This window comes from Patella vulgata, chromosome 9 (assembly GCF_932274485.2).
Source record: "Patella vulgata chromosome 9, xgPatVulg1.2, whole genome shotgun sequence".
NCBI classification, from domain to species: domain Eukaryota; kingdom Metazoa; phylum Mollusca; class Gastropoda; family Patellidae; genus Patella; species Patella vulgata.
Window position 1 is genome coordinate 21,134,027 of NC_065887.2, and position 22,244 is coordinate 21,156,270.

The 22,244-nt window shown below is 35.9% G+C and overlaps 1 protein-coding gene across 1 annotated transcript; it reads right to left on the reverse strand.

The window, feature by feature from the left end:
- Positions 1-10,749: 10,749 nt before the first annotated feature.
- On the reverse strand, positions 10,750-21,768 carry LOC130014339 (putative defense protein 3). Its single transcript, XM_056103398.1, has 4 exons — positions 21,474-21,768; positions 17,926-18,148; positions 12,088-12,167; positions 10,750-11,103 (listed from the first exon to the last, which is right to left on the reverse strand). Exons 1-4 carry the CDS (start codon positions 21,667-21,669, stop codon positions 11,045-11,047), a joined length of 558 nt encoding a protein of 185 aa, XP_055959373.1. The 5' UTR covers positions 21,670-21,768; the 3' UTR covers positions 10,750-11,044.
- Positions 21,769-22,244: the final 476 nt, after the last annotated feature.

Sequence of the window (22,244 nt, forward strand, 5' to 3'; positions counted from 1 at the left end):
GCAAAAAAGCGGAAAGTTCAACTTTGAAGAAATGTAGACCTGTAGACCTTTTTTGTTGACGAATCTGTCAATAAAGAGAAAATAAGACATTTTACATAAGGGTCGGCATACATCCGTGATAGTCCTTTAAGAAATTAGCAAGGTATTCCCTATATCGCCCCAATCACCGAGGGACTTTTAAGTCATATATCTTTAAACTGAAAGTTACTCTTATATGGAGCAGAATTTACATCATAACTCTAACTCCTAAACTAGTAATGTTTATGCTAATATGCTTATTTCTATGCATGTAACTTCTTACTTACAATGTATAATATGTTAAATTGGCTATTTATGTACACATGAAAACATTCTAATTTATATGACGTATTTCTTCAATATTAATGTGAGAATTTTTTGTATTTTTTCTATTTCCATTCTTACTTTTAATTTATTGTAGTCAGTTTAGTTTCGTAAACATTTTAACATTTCAGAAATGTCACGCGGTAATGGCCTACTCGTATATTGAATTCAAACTGCCAAGGAGTCTTTAACTTTCACACCAATGTGTACATGTGACTTTGGTTTTTCGTTCCATGCACACGACTATACGGTGGTCCCTTCCAGGCCCTCGGTCCTGCCCAAATAACAAGGAGGAACCACGCCGGTCGGCCAACGCAGGGATCGAACAAGGAACCCACAGGCTAGTGAGCCAACGTCTTACCCACCGAGCAATCCCAAATTAGTAAAGTTATTGTATTTTAGACTGGATTCTAATTCTAGATCATTTTTGTGCCATTGTCTGATAATAGTCTTGACAGCTCCTCTTAAGGGCATTTATGCAGGAATCTCTGGTCAATTGGAACCTCACACGTGCGAACCCATTAAAGCCCACGTTATTGATCTAAGATATAAGCTATACTGCTCACTATATTAAGTACTTCTTTGTTTACGGCAGATAAATGCATAAATAAATATAAAAAAATCCGTCCAAATAAAAAATTCTCCACCTACTTCATTCTGCCTACTATGGGCGTCTTCAGATATTAATAATGTATACAAAATATTACAAATACGATACATATATACATTCTTAGAATAATAGATTTCCATGACAATCGATTATAAATAATATTAGATAATGTACAACAAAAGGTTTAAAAGTATTATAATACATAACATGACATAAATCTACAACTGGAGACCCACGGATGGCTTTGATTCGGCTTGGATTTAAACAGGATTTCATTCATTAAATTTTTAAATGGCGTCGTAAGCGGAGATTAACCGTTACGTTGACGTCATAATCCCGGAAATTTTAGATCGAGGCTAAATGATAGAGTGTACGACACTGATCTCTATAAATAACTGCATGGCTGATTGGCCCAAGTAAAGTGAGGCATTAGAGCCGCCATGACAGTCTACGCAGAAAAGCAACAACATTAGTAAAGGTATATAGGAAAATTATCGTCTAACATCATTAAATGCCGTCTTGTGCAGCTGTTAACTGTACAAATCGCCCGTCTCAATGTGGGAAAACCTTTCACAGGTTTAATAATTTTCTTGAGCCATCTTTTGTTCTAAATTTTGCATTAATTGTTAGTGTTATATATATTATTTAGATGTTCACAACATTTTACAGAACAGAAGATTGTTTCGAAATTTTATCGTGGGTTGCCCAGGTTGAAAGTGGTTTACAGAAAAAGTAAGGCCTTTTTTTTGATCTATCTAGAATAATTATTCCAAGTCAAAACTAAATTGTGATATAGGCCTACCAAATCTAAAAACAGTGATCAGCTGTCAAAAAAGTCACAATTCAATATAATATAATATGCAGGCAGAATTCTGTGGGCATTTTTATGAAGATTTGTAAAAGTAAAATAATACTAGGCCTTGTAATATATTCCTACATATTTCTATAAAAGGGTGATCAGTGGTCAAAAAATAATTTTAAAAAAATGTGATTTGCAGGCAGAATATATATATGTCACTGCATTTTGTGAAGATTTGTAAATGTAAAATAAATAGACCTACTAGGCCACATTATATAGCCCTGTCTATTTCTAAAAACAGTCATAATTAAAGCTGTCAAAAAAAAGTCACAATATGCTGGAAGAATTCTCTGAGCATTTTATGAAGATTTGTAAAATTAAGATAATACTAGGCCTTGTAATATAGGCCTACTAGTACATATAACTGAAAAAAGGTGATCAACTGTCAAAAAAAAGTCATGATAAGCAGGCAGAAATTTCACTACATTTTGTAAAGATTTGCAAAATTAAAATAATATAGGCCTACCTATTTCTAAAACAGTGATCAGCTGTCAAAAAAGAGTCAAAATATGCAGGTAGAATTGTCTGAGCATGTTATGAAGATTTGTAAAATTAAAATACTACCAGCTCTCAAAAAGTCATGTGTTAAATTAATTGACATTTAAAGGGAGGAAGGCATTTGCTCACTAACAAGGAGATTTGGATTTTGATTCAGATGTTTGTTGAGAAAATTGCCTGTTTTCCCTTTTGTCAGTGATGTGTTTAGGAAATGAAATGAAATGAAATGAAATGAAATGGAGTTTAACGTCCTACTGTTCTGCTCCTAACCTGGGCTAATGAAAACGGGCTGTGTTTAGGAATTTCATTTCAAATTTTTACATTTCAGGTAGCATTGCATATACTGTTTATGGAAGCATTAAGGCGTGCATTAAATATCAAGACTAAGTTTGGATTGACACCAAGTACTGTGAATCAGAATAAAATAATTGTTTTTTTTTAAATGGAAATAATAAATTTGAAATATGAAAAGTTGTGGATTTGAACGTTTATATGTGTATTTGCAATATAATAGAGACCCACAAAATCCAAAGACATTACTATTCTGAACTATCCTGACAGTGAAGTGACACAGTGTGAAGCTAATGTTTTGGGGATCTTGAAAATTTGCCCAAGAAAATATACCATAGTTGCATTCACATTAAACCTTAAATTTGTATAAATTTATGACAAGAAATGTTTCACACATTTGTTGATCAGAGAGAAATGTTACCAAATTTATGCCGGAAACAATGTTAGATATATTTTCATTCACTCTATTGTAAATTGTGATCTGTGTGTAAAAGTTACAATAAATGGTTTTATGCAATCATAGAGGAGGGAGTTGTAAATTTTACAGTTTACTCAAATACGCCTGTACCAGTACACACAAGAGCTGCATATCTTATGAATTGAATATAAATTGACTTTAAACAAATAATTTCATTGAGTGGACTAGATAGATAGTCTCTATCCCTGGTACATTTTCAAAATATTCAGTTATAGTATAGAAATAATTCACAATAATCCAATGATTTCATTCATTATATTTATTGAAATTATTTCCAAAAAATAGAAATGTGTATAATGTATAGTTGATAGCTAAGTGTATTACAATTCTTCACAAGAAATATATTTCAAAGTCTTTCAGGCACTCGCATAACAGCCTGCTTTTCATTCAGTGCAACAATTGTTTTAAAGTTAGGATTTAGGGATGAATCAACACTTAGTGCCGGTGGTTATTTAGGCATATTTTATTGTCCGTCTTCCATGTTAGAAATTCCTTGTGCACATCAAATGAAAGTTCTTCATAAAATTAAATACAATGGCTTTTGTATTATTGGTCTGAAATAAAAAAAAAATACATATTGATTAGTAGTAGTAGTATGTTTTAACATAAAATAGAGTTTCTTCAGGGATTTCTGTGTCTACAAATTACAAACAAAATTTACAGTCGAATAAAGAGAAATGCAGTTTTAGTTATAATAATATAATTTATGCATAAATTAAAAAGGAAGTTGGCGTCAGATTTTACAGACTTTGACTTTACAGATGGTTTTATATTCAAATCAGACTCAATACCAAGAAAGTACCACCGAGTTCAGGTAATGCCATGGGAATTGGCACAACAAGAAAGACTTTCTTCAACCAGCATTATTCACATGCTTCAACCAGCATTATTCACATGATAGCTCTTTTAATTTTACTCAAACAAGGCCTTAATTTATATACAAATCTACTCCTTCAATGACACAAATCTGATATCGTTTTCTTCTTGATTACAAAGAAATAATATTCAAAATGAAAATTCCACTGAGTGATATTGATATTCTGCTTAGTTGTACATTTTTCTTGGAATTAGATCAAATATTTTAAATTTAAAGACAAAATACCAGTATTCATCATTTTGTACTTTTATTTTATTAGTTCCCCAACATTTTAAAGTTAGAAGTATAGTAATGTTGTGCTCACTGAAATATATTACTTAAATAACTGTTTGAAATTCATTCACATTCCTGACATTGTTGTTGAGCAAAGTACTCAAATATTTTGTAAATCGCTTCATTTATGTTTTCTCAAATAAACGATGACATGATTGTATGAATTATAGGCCTAATGAATTTTCAACATACCTGTTTATAAAGACAGAGCGCAGTTTACGGTGTCGACGTGCCATAAAACAACATTCATTCATATATTCATTCTAGTTTCCGGTGCCCAAATTGGAGGGTGGGGGTGTATAATGCAATTTGGTACATTTACAATATTTATGTCAATATATGGTGCATGGGGGTAGCGCTCTTTCGTTCGCATCGGTAAACCCATCGAAAAGTGTGTTTTCCCACACATATTTTTTTTTTTTTGCTCAAATATTAAATTGTATGCACATTGGAAATGAAATCAGGTGTGATTTAATACTAAATTTATATAAATTGTCACAGTAATAAGTGAGAATAAGAATATTAAAGTGAGCTGTTTAATGATTATTTACACGGGTGCTCTTATTTTCGTTGCGTGCTAATCGAGACTACGTTTTCTTTAGGAAGACTGTCATGGCGTCGCTAATGCCTCACTTTGTCAATGTCTCTACTAAGCCAATCAGCCATCCAGTTATTTATAGAGATCAGTGGTGTACGAACGCTGAGCGAGGCCGCATGTCAGTCAATTTGATTGAAAGTTCGATATATACGGCCTTGATATTATGTGGTTAAAATGAGTTTGGATGTCGGTATTATACGCTCTTTTATCACTTGCGTTTATAGAAAAATTATGGAAATTGATAACAATCGCAACTAACATCACCCCAGTTGAATTGCAGCCCCATTGGGTCAATGTTTCCCATTTGTCTGCTTCGGGAGTTGCGTAGGCCTACCAGTTACAGTGCAAGAGTACATGCAGGCTAACAAGAAGTCGGCTATAATTATGCCTCATTGATTTGGTCCATTCCTTTCAAACTTTCGCTTTTTATCTATATATTAAAAGTCTTATTTTTAATTTGTAGTAAAAATAAATGTGATACGAATTGAATTGCAACCCGGTCTCAAACATAATATGCTAACGGTACCACAGCCATTGAAAACGTTACTTGATAATCGAGATTATGTAGGTGGAGTTAACGCCTGTCAATCAAACGATCGGCCATTCTCGGAAGCGGTGAAGAGAGAGTTGACTCCTATTTTTAGTCAAAAATTACAATGGAGATAACTTTGTTCAGAATAAAGTAATTTGACTGAAATTTTCAATATATTCTTCTTTCATCATCTATTTTTGAACTGTTATCGCAAGAATGGCAAACTCTCTATTATAATCTCCCATAATATATCTTTAAGAAACTGATCTTCTGTTATCCCTAGTAGCGTTACAACATTTGGATACAGTATGTCCAATAGTTGAGTTCGCTTTGAAAATCTAACACTCTCTCTGAGTCGGTTCTTTCCCAGATACTCTACCAGCGGCTGCCAGGCAGGATACGCCCACATTTTGCAAGAGGTGGATAGAGAACAAGCTAAAAACAAACGTGATTTTTTGTACAATCAGGGGCAATAATCCTGAAAGTTATGGCCTGAAATGCGCAAATATCAATAGGGAGTGAGATCTTTGGGATATAAAGATATGCTTTAAGTTTTATTAGAATCCGATAAAAATTGTGACCTCTAGAGGGTCCACAACCTTCGTATTGCATACTTTTACACAATTTGTGTACAAAGAGCGGCCATTTTGTCGGGAAGTTTCATTTCGATTTTCATGAAATTCGAATTCAACCTTTCAATATCGTGGAATGGTGAAATATTTAAACGGTTTTTAAAATAGGAAAAGAAATTGGGACCTCTAGAGAATCCACAAGCTAAAAAAGCGATTTTTCGAACAATCAGGAGCCATAATCCAGGAAGTTACGTTCGGATATACGCGATTTTCAAAAGGAAACAAGATCTTAGTGTGTAATGGTGATATATTCACATGTTTATTTTTAAATCGACCTCTACACATACGCGCGAATATCGAGAGGAACCAAGATCTTTGGGTTATAAACATGTATCTCAACTCTCATCAAAATCGAATCAAAATTGTGACCTCTAGAGGTCCACAAGCTAGATATACCAGATGCTATACACTATTTGCGTACGAGGGGCGGCCATTTTGTCCGGAAGTTTTGGCCCGATTTTCACAAAATTTCAACTCAATAAACATTACGGTGTAACAGTGATATATTCAAATGTTTTTTTTTAATCGGATAATAATTGTGACCTCTAGAGGGACCACACGCTAAAAACATGATTTTTCATACAATCAGGGGCCATAATTCAGGAAGTTACTATCCGATATGCCTGAATATCGACAGGAACCAAGATCTTTGGGTTATAAACATGCATTGCAAGTTTCATCAAAATCAGAAGTAAATTGTGACCTCTAGAGAGTCCACAACATTGATATACCATATTTTTACGCTGTTTGAGAACGGTGATATACTAAAACGTTTTTTTTTTAAATCGGATAAAAATTATGACCTCTACAGGGTCCACAAGGTAAAATCGCGATTTTTCATAAAATCAGGGGCCATAATTCAGGAAGTTACAGTCCGATATGCGCGAATATCTACGGGAGCCGAGATCTTTGGGTTATAGACTTACATTTCAAGTTTCAACACAATCGAATAAAAATTGTGACCTCTATAGGGTCCACATGCTAAAAACGCGATTTTTCGTACTATCAGGGGCTATAATCCACGAAGTTGAGGTCCGATTCGTGCCAATACATAACTTCCCTCTAGGCTTCTTCAAACAATTATAGTAGAAGATATGGAATCGTGGGTTCATTTGTGTTCAAATGTTTTTTGCCATTCTTCACCTATCTCCTTCAATGAGCTGACTGTTTCAGTTTTTCCATGCAAAGTAAAATCCATCCTACTGTCTTTCTAGGTGTTGTCCAATCAGAAAAATGTCAAATAGGGTTGTTCATGATGATAGGAGACTGGTCTATAATAACTGCTTTACTAATTTCTTCACTTCACAATAACCTTCTTCTAGGTCTCTGTCAAATTTTATTTTAGACCATGTTGATTCTGGTTTCCAAAGGAAATCTGGTCCTCCTAACCATCTTTTACTTTTCATATTGTCTTGTACTTTAATACCTCTGCCGACAGGATCGTCTGCAGATTTTACATAAAACCATGTGTATACATCACAAACCTCGTGTATAAAAACAAGACGGTTCGAAACGAACGCGTGGAATCTTGTTTTCTCATTTGCTATACAATGTATATCGCAGTACTATCCAAAAAATTACATCGTCTGTATGATAGTCTAATTCTGTGGTTATGAGCATATGCATTCTAGCAGCCACCATGGCAGCGGTTAATTCCATTCTAAGTATTGTCTTCTTTTTCACGTGATATAATCATTTTAGAGACATTTTAAGTATTTAAAATCCCTCCGACAAACTACGCGTGGTAATGTATCTGTGGACTTTTGGCAGTTATCCACGTAGAAATTCTTCTGTATAGTTTCAGCTACCTCTGGTTCAAATTTTTGTTTAAAGTCGTCCATGATTCTATCTAAGTGTAAAGTCATCCTATAAACTTGTGGCATATTATCAGACCTTCCTATAAATAAAACCGCATACAATCTCGATCAGCTCTTGGTACTTAGGTTTGATAGAACATTGACTTAATATCTGCTGCCACCAGAGCAATGTTTTCTTGTCTAAACCTAAGTAGCACTTTAACCAAACTATTAGTAAGATTTGGGCCTTGTAGAAGTAAAGTGTTCAAAAATATGCCTTTGTATTTGGCAGAGCAGTCAAACACTGCTCGGATCTAGTTTGGTTTTTAGAATGGTATGCTATGTACCAAACCTTGCCATCATCCAGTTGTAATTGGTCTTCTGACAAATTTTCTGTAAACACTCATCAATTTCTTCTTTCATGAATTTACAATAATTATAATCTGGTACCATTTAACCGCAAAATCGCTTGTTTCTCTTTATTTGGTAACTGTTATTTCTAAATGATCATGCAATAGTATAGTGTCCTTCCTCATACGCTATTGTATTATCTATTATTTTCTCCGTGTTTATCTATAGTCTATGAAATCTGTGTCTATAGATCTTCTGAACATAATTTCTAAATTTCTCACACTTATTCGATTTTCTATAGTAGATATGTCTTTACTTCGTTCAGAAGCAAAATTGCAAAAGTGTTTATTTTCAGCGACATTGCTTTGGGACTTTATTAAATTCCAAATAATCCATCCAAGTGTAGTTCTCTGTGCATAGGGGGTGGTCCTTATGGAGCAGTTCTAATTAATAAGGGTTTGTAGGCCCCAGTTACATTATTTCCAATCAATATCCCAATTCGTCAGTTTTCTAACTTTGGTATCCGTATCCCTTTAAGCTGTGACCATACATCAATGACGACGGGAAAGTTGGATAAAATACTTGGTGTGTATAGGAGGAAGTCCAATCTCTCACTTCTAAACCATTTTTTTAAAAAAAACGTATCTAATGCGTGGGATTGTCCAAGCGTATTTAAAGGAATCTTTTTTCTATCATTTACACCAAGTTCTCTTCTAACTGGCTCAAAAACCAATGTATCGTAAAAGGCTAAGGTTTCAACACGCAGGCTGCAATTCTTCTTATTTTAAAACTGAAGAGTCATCATAGGTAAATTGCATTCATCTATTTATCCGACCCTAGACCCAGAAGTATTTCTTCTAAGGCATTGCCAAATGCGGAAATAAATTTGTCCACCTGAAATGATGTAGGGGGTGGATTAAGCTGCTGTTTCCGTTGTTAGATGACTGTAGACTGAACAGGTCTGCAAATATCACCATCATCCTCTCGTCACACATGTATACATTGTACTTTATGTGTTCAAATTTTAAACAGCCATAACAAATTCCTCTAGATCTTAAAAAAAGTTCATCATTAATGGTGGAATCGATGTTTTCACCAGATTGCCATTATTAATAAATAATAAAGTTGACTCAGTGTTAGAAGATTTCACGCCAGATCTTTGCTCTTGACAAACACCTTTGCGGGTTTCACATTATTGTGGGGCGGATATTTAACATTTTTTGGTTGAGTTGTGCACGTCCGGAAAGAAGCATGAAAATTTGGCCATGGAGGTTTTGGGGTATGCAGACTTAAAAAATGGCGGGAACCACGATGTCACTCCAGCCGTTCCAGCCAAAAATTGAGAAATTCAAAATGGCCACCATAAAGTAAATGTTTATTAAATTATAGCTGATTATATGTATCAACTTATCAGTCATTTCAATTTGTCTATGCTAGATGTGCCTTGTCTATGAATATGAAACCAGTAACTGGACAAGGACATAATATAATGATCATATTCGCCTAACAATATTTGCATAAATTACCCAATATTATTACAACGCACCCCCCCCCCCCCTTTTTAAGATTTCTGCGAAATTATCCGATAGAAGACTCCTTAAAAACGCCTGCAAATATATACGATTGACATGTAAGATTACACATGATCAACAATCTGCTTCAAGAATAAAAGGATCATAGAAAAACACAAAGAAACAAAAATCCAAATCAAACATCGCATGCAGTCGTTGCACTACAAAGTCCTACAATAATTCACTTTAGTTAAAGAAGAGTTATCTCGCTTCAACAATTACTGAGAGATTATTATCAGTGTTTTGCATTTTAACAAAGTTTACAAAGTTTGCCACAGATCACTAATGATTTCTCCATTGACTTTAATGTTAATTCTCGTCTTTTGGACCGGCTCTAACTTTTTCCAAAATTTCCGTTGGGGGTAGAACGCTTTCTACCACAGATGGAGCAACATGTGGCAACCTCTTGCCCAAAAGCACGTATGAGGTTCACCATTGAAAACTTGAAATACACAAGCTGGAAGTAGAGACAAATAAACATGCAATTTTTGACCCTACATTTCAACCTTACCAACCTCTTAACACCAAACAGTCAACAAAAGGGGGAAAAAGGAAAAGGGAGAGAAAGACTAAAAATAACTGTCGCCCTACATTCGTCGAAGAAATATTTGGTGATTTGTGTCCTTTATAGGGGTGAAACTTCCGTTATCACCAAAAAGCCTTTTTTATATGCTTCCCATATGTTCTGGCAAAATACGGGTGAAAGGGAATCAAAATCAAAGAATAACTGCAAAAATGATGGCCCTTTAAGTATGCTGCTCTATGTACAGCAGTGCATCTAAGGGCCAAGGGACTTGTGTACTAAAATTTAAAAATCTTTCTTATTAAAGGTAGTATTTGAGTTCTGTGAAAAAATAAGACAAGTTACAAACAAATTACACAGAAAACACTCATAAGCTGGGTTTTTTTTTCAAAAATATATTTTTTACTGCCATGTCATGAACAAATCTTTCTTATTAAAGGTAGTATTTGAGTTCTGTGAAAAAATAAGACAAGTTACAAATTACACAGAAAACACTCATAAGCTGGATTTTTTTTTTCAAAAATATAATTTTTTACTGCCATGTCATGAAAAAATCTTTCTTATTAAAGGCAGTATTTGAGTTCTGTGAAAAAATTAGACAAGTTACAAACAAATTACACAGAAAACACTCATAAGTTGGATTTTTTTTTCAAAAATATAATTTTTTACTAATAATTTATATAACATTTCAGGTCTAAAGAAAGACCTGCAATAGGCAGATTTAGCTCCTGCATAATTAAAGGATAACACGTGGCAAAGAAGAACATTTGGCTGATTTCTATTTAGAACATTACAAACAGTTGTTTTATTGTATCACAAGTAAAAGACTGAGATGACGACAGCTAAAACTGAATCAACCCCGAATTGGATATCTGAAATAAAAAAGAATAATAGCAACATTATAGCAATTGTAAATTACAGACACAAAACCTATTTTCGGAGTGATTTCCCCAATTAGTGATTAACTTTGAGAAGGTGGAATAACTTCGTCTTATTATATTATTTTTATACGCCCATATTTCCGTCCGTCAACAACTGGATCGTTAACGCGATAGGGGCTATAGAATTAAGGGATTGTCTTCAATTTTAGTGAAAACATTTGGGCATGATTGGCGATCCCTATTCTGAGTTATTCCCCCCTCCCACTCTTTCTGACAACCTTGATAACGCAATACAAGCTACAGTTCTAGGTCATTTTTTTTAGAATTTGGTTTGAGGCATTGGCGTCACGAGCGGACGACCCCTATCGATTTTCATCCCTCTGCAACATTTCCTTCCTGAGTTGATAACGCGTAAAAGACTAGTTTTTAATAAAACGTTTTCAAATTCGGTGTTCGGCATTGGGTCATGAGAGAACGACCCCGTCACCACCCATGGATTGCCAGTACAAATCAAAATTCAGTGTTGTGTGTGTCCACCTCTAGATAAGCTTCTGGGTCGCGGCTTTCAAATCTCTGCAATGCTGCAATGCAGACTTTGGTACGCGAGTGTCATCTTTAACAAAACTGTAGGAGTTGCACTGACACTAGATTTTCAAAAGTCATATTGCATATTCCATGTATGTGCCATAAAATCGAATTCATGTCTTAAGGTTAACAGATTATAAAAACATCAGTGTCACTTGATTAATGTGTATCTTTCAAATGAGATTCATAATAATTCGTTTATAATAGGTGCGTTTGCATTGTGTCTCATGTATATGGTTCCATAACCATCTGATAATTTTTTTTAAGTTTTTAAAATTCAGCCAGTCTAAAACTAAATAGAACATTAACGGATTAAACATATTATTGAGTTACTTCCAGGCTTATTGGTATTTTAAAACATACACATTTATATTTTGCATTCATACTTACTGGTAGTCCCAGACGTATATCTTATAGCTGCAGATTCGTGGTTCAGCCAGTAGTGATTTTTATCCTTGGCAATAGTAGCCCTGAAATATAACTAGTTAATTAACATGGTACAAACCACATTTTCAAGCATTTATAAATCACACTGCCAGTGTGACTCAGATTAAAAGAACAATCTCGGAATAAGCGTGAAATGTGGTCGAATATAACTGTCTGTATACCCTTTAAGGATCACCTGGGGGATTTGATTTTGTGGGATCTATTCGTTGAGAGTTCGCGTTCTATTGACTCGACCCGTGTTCGAACCCTGTGTTCACCTAGTCATTTATCAGGATTTTCAGGCGTGGTTTACCCTTTGTTAGTGGTGCAGGACGGAGGGCCTGGCAAGCGTGAAAGTATAGCCGTTCGGATGGGGAAGAAAATCCAAGGTTCCGCAAACACCTTTGTGAGCACGTAAAATAACTCTTAACAGATGGAATTCGATATAAGTACCGCTGTCGGGGAAACATTTCCCTCATATCACACAATGTGGTGCCCGTCCGTCTTCATTAGCCCAGGTGGTGCATAGCAGTAGCACATGAAACCCACCTTTTCGTGTCAATTCGATTTTTATACGCCCATATTTTCATGTGGACGTATTATGCCGTCGCCCCTGTCCGTCCGGACGTCCGTCCACAATTTGTTTGTGGACACTCTACAGGTTACAATTCTTATCCGATTTTAACGAAACTTGAAATATAGGTGTATCTCCAAAAGATCTCGGCTGCTTTCGATATTGGCATGTATCGGATCGAAACTTCGTGGATTATGGCCCCTGTTTGTACGAAAAATCACGTTTTTGACTACAATTTTTATCCGATTTTGTTGAAACTTGAAATGTAAGTTTATAACCCAAAGATCTCGGCTCCTTTCGATATTCGCGCATATCGGACCGTAACTTCCTGAATTATGGCCCCTGGGTGTACGAAAAATCGCGTTTTTAGCTTGTGGACCCTATAGAGGTCATAATTTTTATCCGATTTAAAAAAACGTATTATTATATCACAATTACACCATTAGGACGACTGAGTTCGAATTTCGTGAAAATCGGCCCAAAATTGACAGACAAAATGGCCGGCGTTCGTTCTCAAATAGCGTAAAAATATGGTATATCAAGGTTGTGGACCCTATAGAGGTCACAATATTTATCCGATTTTGTTGACACTTGAAATGTAAGTTTATAACCCAAAGATCTCGGTTCCTTTCGATATTCGCGCATATCGGACCGTAACTTCCTGAAGTATGGCCCCTGATTGTACGAAAAATCGCGTTTTTAGCTTGTGGACCCTATAGAGGTCAAAATTTTTATCCGGTATAAAAAAAACGTATTATTATATCACCGTTACACCATAAGGACGACTGAGTTCGAATTTCGTGAAAATCGGCCCAAAATTGACAGACAAAATGGCCGCCGTTCGTTCTCAAATAGCGTAAAAATATGGTATATCAAGGTTGTGGACCTATAGAGGTCACAGTTTTTATCCGATTTTGTTGAAATTTGAAATGTAAGTTTATAACCCAAAGATCTCGGTTCCTTTCGATATTTGCGCATATCGGACCGTAACTTCCTGAATTATGACCCCTGATTGTACGAAAAATCGTGTGTTTAGCTTGTGGGCCCTATAGAGGTCATAATTTTTATCCGATTTAAAAAACCGTATAATTATATCACCGTTACACCATAAGGATGACTGAGTTCGAATTTCGTGAAAATCGGCCCGAAATTGACAGACAAAATGGCCGCCGTTCGTTCTCAAATAGCGTAAAAATATGGTATATCAAGGTTGTGGACCCTATAGAGGTCACAATTTTATCCGATTTTGATGAAACTTGAAATGTAAGTTTATAACCCAAAGATATCGGTTCCTTTCGATATTTGCGCATATCGAATTGTAATTTCAATTATGGCCGTTGTTTGTAGGAAAAATCACTTTCTTTTTAGCTTGTTCTCTATCCATCTCTCGAAAATGTGGGCGTATTCTGCCTGGCAGTTGCTGGTTCCCTGTATTTAATGACGTTTTTGTATGTTAATACCCCTACAAAGACGACCCTATATATACAACTACCGCCAACTCCGAAACATTTTACTCCGTTTCCCAGGTCGTATAATTCGATCTTAGCGTCGTTTTTTGAAGACAAATTATCAAACTAAAATGTGGAATTTTACACCAGTCCGAATCACCATTTTTATACAGGACATACTCGTGTTCAACATGACAAATAGTAAGTATCGCGCAAGGTATATACTGGTGACGTAATTCTATTAACCAACCACTCTTGGTTTTGATCTTTACTAATGTACCGTACCTATAAATTCACCACCTTTTCCAGTGATAAAATGTTCCACGACTTCTAACCTCTAAAATCCTCGACGGTGATGTTCGTCATGAATAAGAACAGCGTCGTTTACTGATATTATTTGAGTACCCGTGGGTCGTGACAGTTTCTCAGTTTTAACAAATATTCATTTCGCCATCTTCTCCAAAAATGTTTTAATACTGAATTTATATGTTTCATTCTTCGGGTGAGATCACTTGTTGAAACATTAATATCCAAGTCATTTGAAGTAACATTTTCTGGAAGGCCTGATCTCTATCTTCCACGAAATGAAATGAAATGGGGTTTAACGTCCTACTGTTCTGCTCCTATGCTGGGCTAATGAAGACGGGCATACGCCATACAGTGTGCTATGAGGGGAATTTTGCCCGGGCAGCGGCACTATCGCCTACTCGTATATCGAATTCCAACAGCCAAGGGATCTTTTACGTGCATTCCAATGTATACACGGGACCTCGGTTTTTCGTCTCATCCGAAGGACTAGACAGCTGTCCTTGTCAGGTTCTCCGTCCTGCATCCCTGACAAGGGATGAACTTTCTCGGCCAATGCAGGGATCGAACACCCGACCTCCAGGCTAGCGAACCAGCGTATTACCCACTTAGCCACGTGATCCCTAATTTTATTAACGGTACCACGATAAATATTGTGGCTCATGTGGACATATAGCACATTTCTCGGTTTATATATCAATCAGTTACTAAAGAATCACAATAAATCTAGAATCTGTTTAAACACTTCCTGTTTCAAATTTAAAGGGGTTTAATGACCATGTAATCATACGTGAATAGTTATAACACCGGTAGCGTCGAGTTGTTCCAATGGATAGACCAAGCATGATTACATTCACAATAAACCCCTCTAAATTCGAAACAGGAACGTGTTTATGGATATTGTATTCGAAACAGGAATTTGTTTATGGATATTGTAGCTCAAATATTTTAAAGATTTTACACAAATTTCTAAAACTCGTTATTATTGTTATTGGTATTATCAAGACTGGTCGTCACTATTCAAGACACATATTAAACCGAATTAGAAATCAACAATACTTTCTGTTAAACTGACAGTAAAGTAGCTCATTTTGCATCAAGAATCAATCTAAAGAATGGAAACAATTTATCCAGAATCGTGTGAATGAAATACGTACCTGTCAGTTGTTGAAATCATTGTCCAGGTATAAGTAATCCAGCAGATATTCCTTTAAGGGGTATGAAGTCAACTAAGAGTATAATGAAGAATACATTACAGCAGATTGTAAAGTTGGACTAAAAATCGGAGAATTGAGAAAATCTAATCGGTCAACAGTTTCTGTTCTATTACTGTCCACTGGAAATGAAAACTAGAATGAAATTATCAACTGTAATAAATTCAGTGACAGACTTTTCCGCGTTACCGCCTATGTTATGGAATTTGTTAAGATCACCCAAACTAACAATACCAATATTGAATCGCGTGATTGATGTTTATCAGTAGAAGATATTCAGGAAACCGAAAATTTGTGAAGTCCATTGACGACGAGAGACAATTTTGAATCACTGAAGAAGTAATACGGTTTGTTCGAAGATAAAGATGGAATTTTATGAACCCTTGGTAGATTACAGAATTCAGAACTTCCTTACATTAGTCAATATCAAATTTTGTTAGATACAAAACATTGGTTCACAACTCTTATAGTCCAAGATTCACACAGAAAAGTCATGCATGGGGTGTGAAGACAGTTTGTAAGGAAAATCATATTTAACTGTGCCATATGCATACGATTTGATGCAAAACCGTACTTAGCTCCAGCAACACCACAACTTCCAGATTTCAGAATCAAAGAAACACAGGCCTAGATTACATTGGTCCAGTATTCATAAAGAATCGATATAGAAATTTATCGAAGATATGGATATGTCTATAAACGTGTTGTGTATTCAGAGCAGTTCATCTCGAAATGGTACAGGATTTAATTTAACTCCTGATCATTTTTTTAGAAGCTTCAGAAGATTTTCAGCAAGATAGTGACATTCAAGCCAGTTTCAAGAGAATTGGGTATTATTTTGAATTCGAAACATGTTAAAAACTCATTCTTGGAGACCGGGATACCATGGACGTATAATTTAGCCAAGGCTCACTGATGTGGAGGATTTTATGAAATACCTGCCAAGTGTCTTAAGAAGACTTTAGGACAAGCCACACTCACGATGAAATGTAACCGGTGTTATTGAAATCGAGATGATTTTGAATTCACGTCAGTTGTCATATATTTCAACTGAGGAGGTAGAAGGGCCCCTCATGCCATCGCATTTACTTCGTGGAAGATATGGGGATCACGTGGGTAAGACGCTGGCTCGCTAGCCTGGAGGTCGGGTGTTCGATCCCTGCATTGACCGAGAAAGTTTATCCCGATTTTCCGGCGTGGTTCTCCCTTGTCAGTGATGCAGGACGGAGGGGGCTGACAAGGAAAGCTGTCTAGTCGTTCGGATGGGACGAAAAACCGAGGCCCCGTGTACACATTGGCGTGCACGTAAAAGATCTCTTGACAGTTGGAATTCGATATAAGAGTAGGCCGTAGTGCCGCTGTCCGGGCAAAATTTCCCTCATAGCACACTGTATGGCGTATGCCCGTCTTCATTAGCCCAGTTCGGAGCTAAACAGTAGGACGTTTAACCCCATTTCGTGGAAGATAGAGATCAGGCCTTCCAGTAAATGTTACTTCAGAAAGGCGTACTGCGTTTTTTATTATAAACAATATTTTTGTTCAAGATGTCTGAATGGGGTTGGGGAACAGGCTTAGCCTATGTAAAAACCACTCTCCCGCGATTACAATATACATACATAATATTAAAACAAAGGAACAAAATGGGTGTATATATACAGTTAAAATAACAAACACATATAGCGGGTCAGCGGTTATAGAAGGTGAAAAATTGAGAAGAAAGTGGATGCGATCGTAACTGATGTGATTGTGATTTATTAATCAGTGTTTATTTAGTATATTCAGTTAATAGTAAATTCCTGATGGGATATTTTTATTTACGAGAGAGAGAGAGAAATTCCTGATGGGATATTTTTATTTACGAGAGAGAGAGATATTTTAATGTCCACTCGACATATTTACTTTTGAACTCTTCAGCGAAGCGTGTTATTCAACAGTGGATTGTAACACATTTTATATTTGTAATTCAATCGGACTCAGTTATTTTAATGATTATGTTAACATGTCCGAGTGTACCGTAAGTGATCCATGTCCATACTTAGAAAATTACCAGATCTGTTCCGCTATGGGCTCACGAGGTGAAAATGTATGAAAATGAACGAAGTCTTAATAATTCGATGAAAAGGAGCCGAAATTCTGTTACACCGCCATCCCGCCCTACGACAAAAAATATCACAGTAATTTGTTTCGTTAGAATTATGTACAGTAATATTTTAATCGTTAATACTCTATAGTATTTGTATAGATATCGATATTGACTTACTTGAAAGTAATCTGTCCCATGTCAGTAGAGGGGGCTGTCCATGTTACGGTTGATGAATTTTTTTCTGCGTCAGAGGAATGGGTCCAGGAATCTGCAGTAGCATTACATTTGGTTGTTTTGGTGTTGGCTGATGGAGAAAAGAAGGTTCCAACTGGTGTTATTGAATTAGATGTCCTTGCTTGAACTAATAGACCTCGATGATTACCCCCTCCTGTGATTGCAACTAGAAAATAATTTTAACAATAACACAATGTATGTTTTATGTTGATTGGTTTATTGGAATGACAGTTTGATGTGAGATAGTGGAGGTTTGTCTGAGGACTTTATCTTCCTAACCACAGTCCCCATTTATTTCAATAATAAACAACAACTGAGATCAATTCTGTAGTAGTACTTGCCACACAAATTACTTTAAGCAAAGTCTTCATTTTCGTCCCATAATACACCAACAAACGCACAAATTTTAATACTTTTTGTTTGGGAGGCTATTAGCGTTAACCAAATGAAAACAAAATCCTGATTATCATGTAATTACAAGATAGGGTAAGTCCATGAGTAATTTATTTCAAGGTCGTCATTCACTGACTTATCGAAGGGGCATACGACCTACTCTTATATCGAAATCCAACTGCCAAGGAATCTTTTACGAGCACGCCAATGCGTACACGGGACCTCGGTTTTTCGTCCCACCCGAACGACTAGACAGCTGTCCTTGTCAGGCCCTCCCGTCTTGCACCACTGACAAGGGGAAACCACGCCGGAAAATCCCGATGAACTTTCTTAGGCAACACCGGGAGCGAACCTGAGACCCCCGGGATAGCGAGACAGCATCTTACTCACTAAGCCACCGTTGCTCCTTCATGCCTCCATTAAAATCATAAAGTTCATTCTCTCATTAACTTCATACTTCCACCAACTTCATACATACGTTGATATCATTTATTAATCATGATTCATCAATTCGAACGCTATTTATATATCCTTTAAATTTTGATTTTTGACCGTTTTTGTTGGTTTGACTTTACACAGGTTTTATTGTCTGCAGAAGTTGCCGAGTTTAGCGATTTTAGCCATTTCAACAGAAAATTAAAAGTCAAAACAAAAACGGCGAAATATCGTCACGTTTCTCGCGAACCGACGAATCTGAGTTTCTTAAAGGGGCATTGACAGTTCTCGTTATAATAATTAAAAGATGGTTAACGTAAATAGAATATGCTGAAATGTTCGGTCAAATTGCTTCACTCTGAACCGAGATAATGTCTTTTGAATTTTAGGCTAGCCTCGATTATCCACTTTTACGTTTAACCATCCTTCACAAAGTGTATTCCAATCCACTAAAAATCGCAGGCTAGCAATGGCATCGAGAGTTGATTATGGTCTGGATAAGTTTAATGTCTAATTAATAATTTAGATAAGATTTCATGTCTAAAGGAAACCCTGTAATGGGCATATTTAGCTCTTGCATAATGTATGTTTAAGTTTTGAGAAAAATACTTTGAAGTTTGTGCTCTGTTGTTATCTCCGTGGGCATCAAATAATAACATATATACTTGTTTAATATTTTATATCAATACATCAGGACACTAACTATCATAGCCTAACGAGTTTATTTGTTACAGTGATACCTTCCACTTTGATAAGGGTCAAAGTCCCATTCGCCATGTTGTACGAAAAAAATAAATCGGTACCGTTCACATTAGACACTTTGTAAGATCAAACAGTTTTTTTTTTATACGCCCACATTTTCATGTGGACGTATGTAATTGTCGTCGCCCCTGTCCGTCCACAATTGTTTGTGAACAGTCTACAGGTCACAAATTTTATCCGACTTCAATAAAACTTGAAATATAGGTTTATCACCCTAAGATCTCGGTTCCTTTCGATATTGGCATCTATCGGACCATAACTTCATGGATTATGGCCCCTGATTGTACGAAAAATCACGTTTTTCGCTTGTGAACACTGTAGAGGCCACAATTTTTATCCGATTTTGTTGAAACTTGAAATGTAAGTTTATAACCCAAAGATCTCGGATCGTTTCGATATTCGCGCATATCGGACCGTAACTTTCTGAATTATGGCTCCTGATTGTACGCAAAAACGTGTTGTTTGGCTTGTTGACCCTATAGAGGTCATAATTTTTATCCGATTTAAAAAAAAACATATTATTATATCACCGTTAAACCCTAACGACGGTTGAGTTCGAATTTCGTGAAAATCGGCCCAAAACTGACAGACAAAATGGCCACCGTTCGTTCTCAAATAGCGTAAAAAATATGGTATATCAAGGTTGTGGACAGAGGTCACAATTTTTATCCGATTTTGTTGAAACTTGAAATTTAAGTTTATAACCCAAAGATCTCGGTTCCTTTCGATATTCACGCATATCGGATCGTAACTTCCTCAATTATGGCCCCCGATTGTACGAAAAATCACGTTTTTAGCTTGTGGACCCTATAAAGGTCATATTTTTTTCATCCGATTTAAAAAATATTATTATATCACTGTTACACCCTAAGGACGAATGAGTTCGAATTTCGTGAAAATCGGCCAAAAACTGACAGATAAAATGGCCGCCCTTCGTTCTCAAATACCGTAAAAAATATGGTATATCAAGGTTGTGGACCCTATAGAGGTTACAATTTTTATCCGATCTTGTTGAAACTTGAAATGTAAGTTTATAACCCAAAGATCTGGGTTCCTTTTGATATTCGCGCATATCGGACCGTAACTTACTGAATTATGGCCCTTGATTGTACGAAAAATCGCGTTTTTAGCTTGTGGACCCTATAGAGGTCATAATCTTTATCCGATTTAAAAAAAAAACGTATTATTATATCACCGTTACACCCAAAGGACAACTGAGTTCTAATTTCGTGAAAATCGGCCCAAAATTGACAGACAAAATGGCCGCCCCTCGTTCTCAAATTGCGTAAAAAAATATGGTATATCAAGGTTGTGGACCCTATAGAGGTCACAATTCTTATCCGATTTTGTTGAAACTTGAAATATAAGTTTATAACTCAAAGATCGTGGTTCCTTTCGATATTTGCGCATATCGAATTGTAATTTCCTGAATTATGGCCCTTGATTGTAGGAAAAATCACTTTCATTTTAGCTTGTTTTCTATCCATCTCTCGAAAATGTGGGCGTATCCTGCCTGGCAGCCGCTGGTTTTATATCTTGGACAGTTTATGGCATTCTAATCATGTTCGTCATAAACTCGTCGATTCGGGGGAATATCCAGAGTTTCTCATTTGTACTAAAACACTATCCGATTTTCTTTTTCTAATTCGATGTGAAGGAATGAACACTGAGAGGATAAGCCCTATTGATTTCCCCTGCTTTGCGTCAATCTAGTTCAAAATGCGGAATTGGCATGTAAGTCACTTGTTGACGGACGGAACAAAGGACAGATACTACCACATTTAAATGTATTATGGGTGCATTTTAAAGACTACACGTTTAAATGTATTATGGGTGCATTTTAAAGACTACACGTTTAAATGTATTATGGGTGCATTTTAAAGGGTTATTTGAATATTTACCTTTTATTTGTTGACTGGGATGATATGTAGTTGACGAAACCATGATGGTGTACGGTGAATTTGGTGGTTGTGCGTCAATTCCATGATGTTGTGGCATTAAATTCACACAAGCTTTAAGTGGAGCACCATCACCATAGGAATACACTCGACAAACTGCTCCCACTAAAACCAAACATTTGAATAGACTGGCATCCATTTGTGTAGCGATGCTACTCCGTTTGTATCTTAAAATAAAAATGATTGAATGTACATACGTCTGGCCTTTCACACTGGGTTCAATGAATAGTCAGGTAACGCCACGCCAGCTAAAGTGAATCGATTGCGTAACGAGTCATTTATAAGCTGCTGTATCATCTTTGTTTGACAATCGCGATGAAATAGCCAACCAATAAGAAAAGACTTGTCTGTCACACCTTGTACATTTATCATCTGTTATTTTTTTTAAAGGGGCGCATCTGTTAAATTGTAATTGTTTCTAATATATCGGTACAACATTGTCGCAATAATTATAAATCTGGAGAAACAGAACATAAGATATTTTGTCATGGAATGAATACTGGAACCTTGTGAATTTACAATCGTAAAGCGGTAATAGGTCTACACAAGCCATAATTGTTTGTCGTGATCAATCAATTTTTGCTTTAAATCATCCAAATTGTTTATATGCATATCAGTTCAGAAATTCTAATTCTAACAGTTTTAGCTCTGATAATTGCATTCTTCTTTAATTATGTCCATATTGTACACTTTGCAATCTTGACTTAACATATG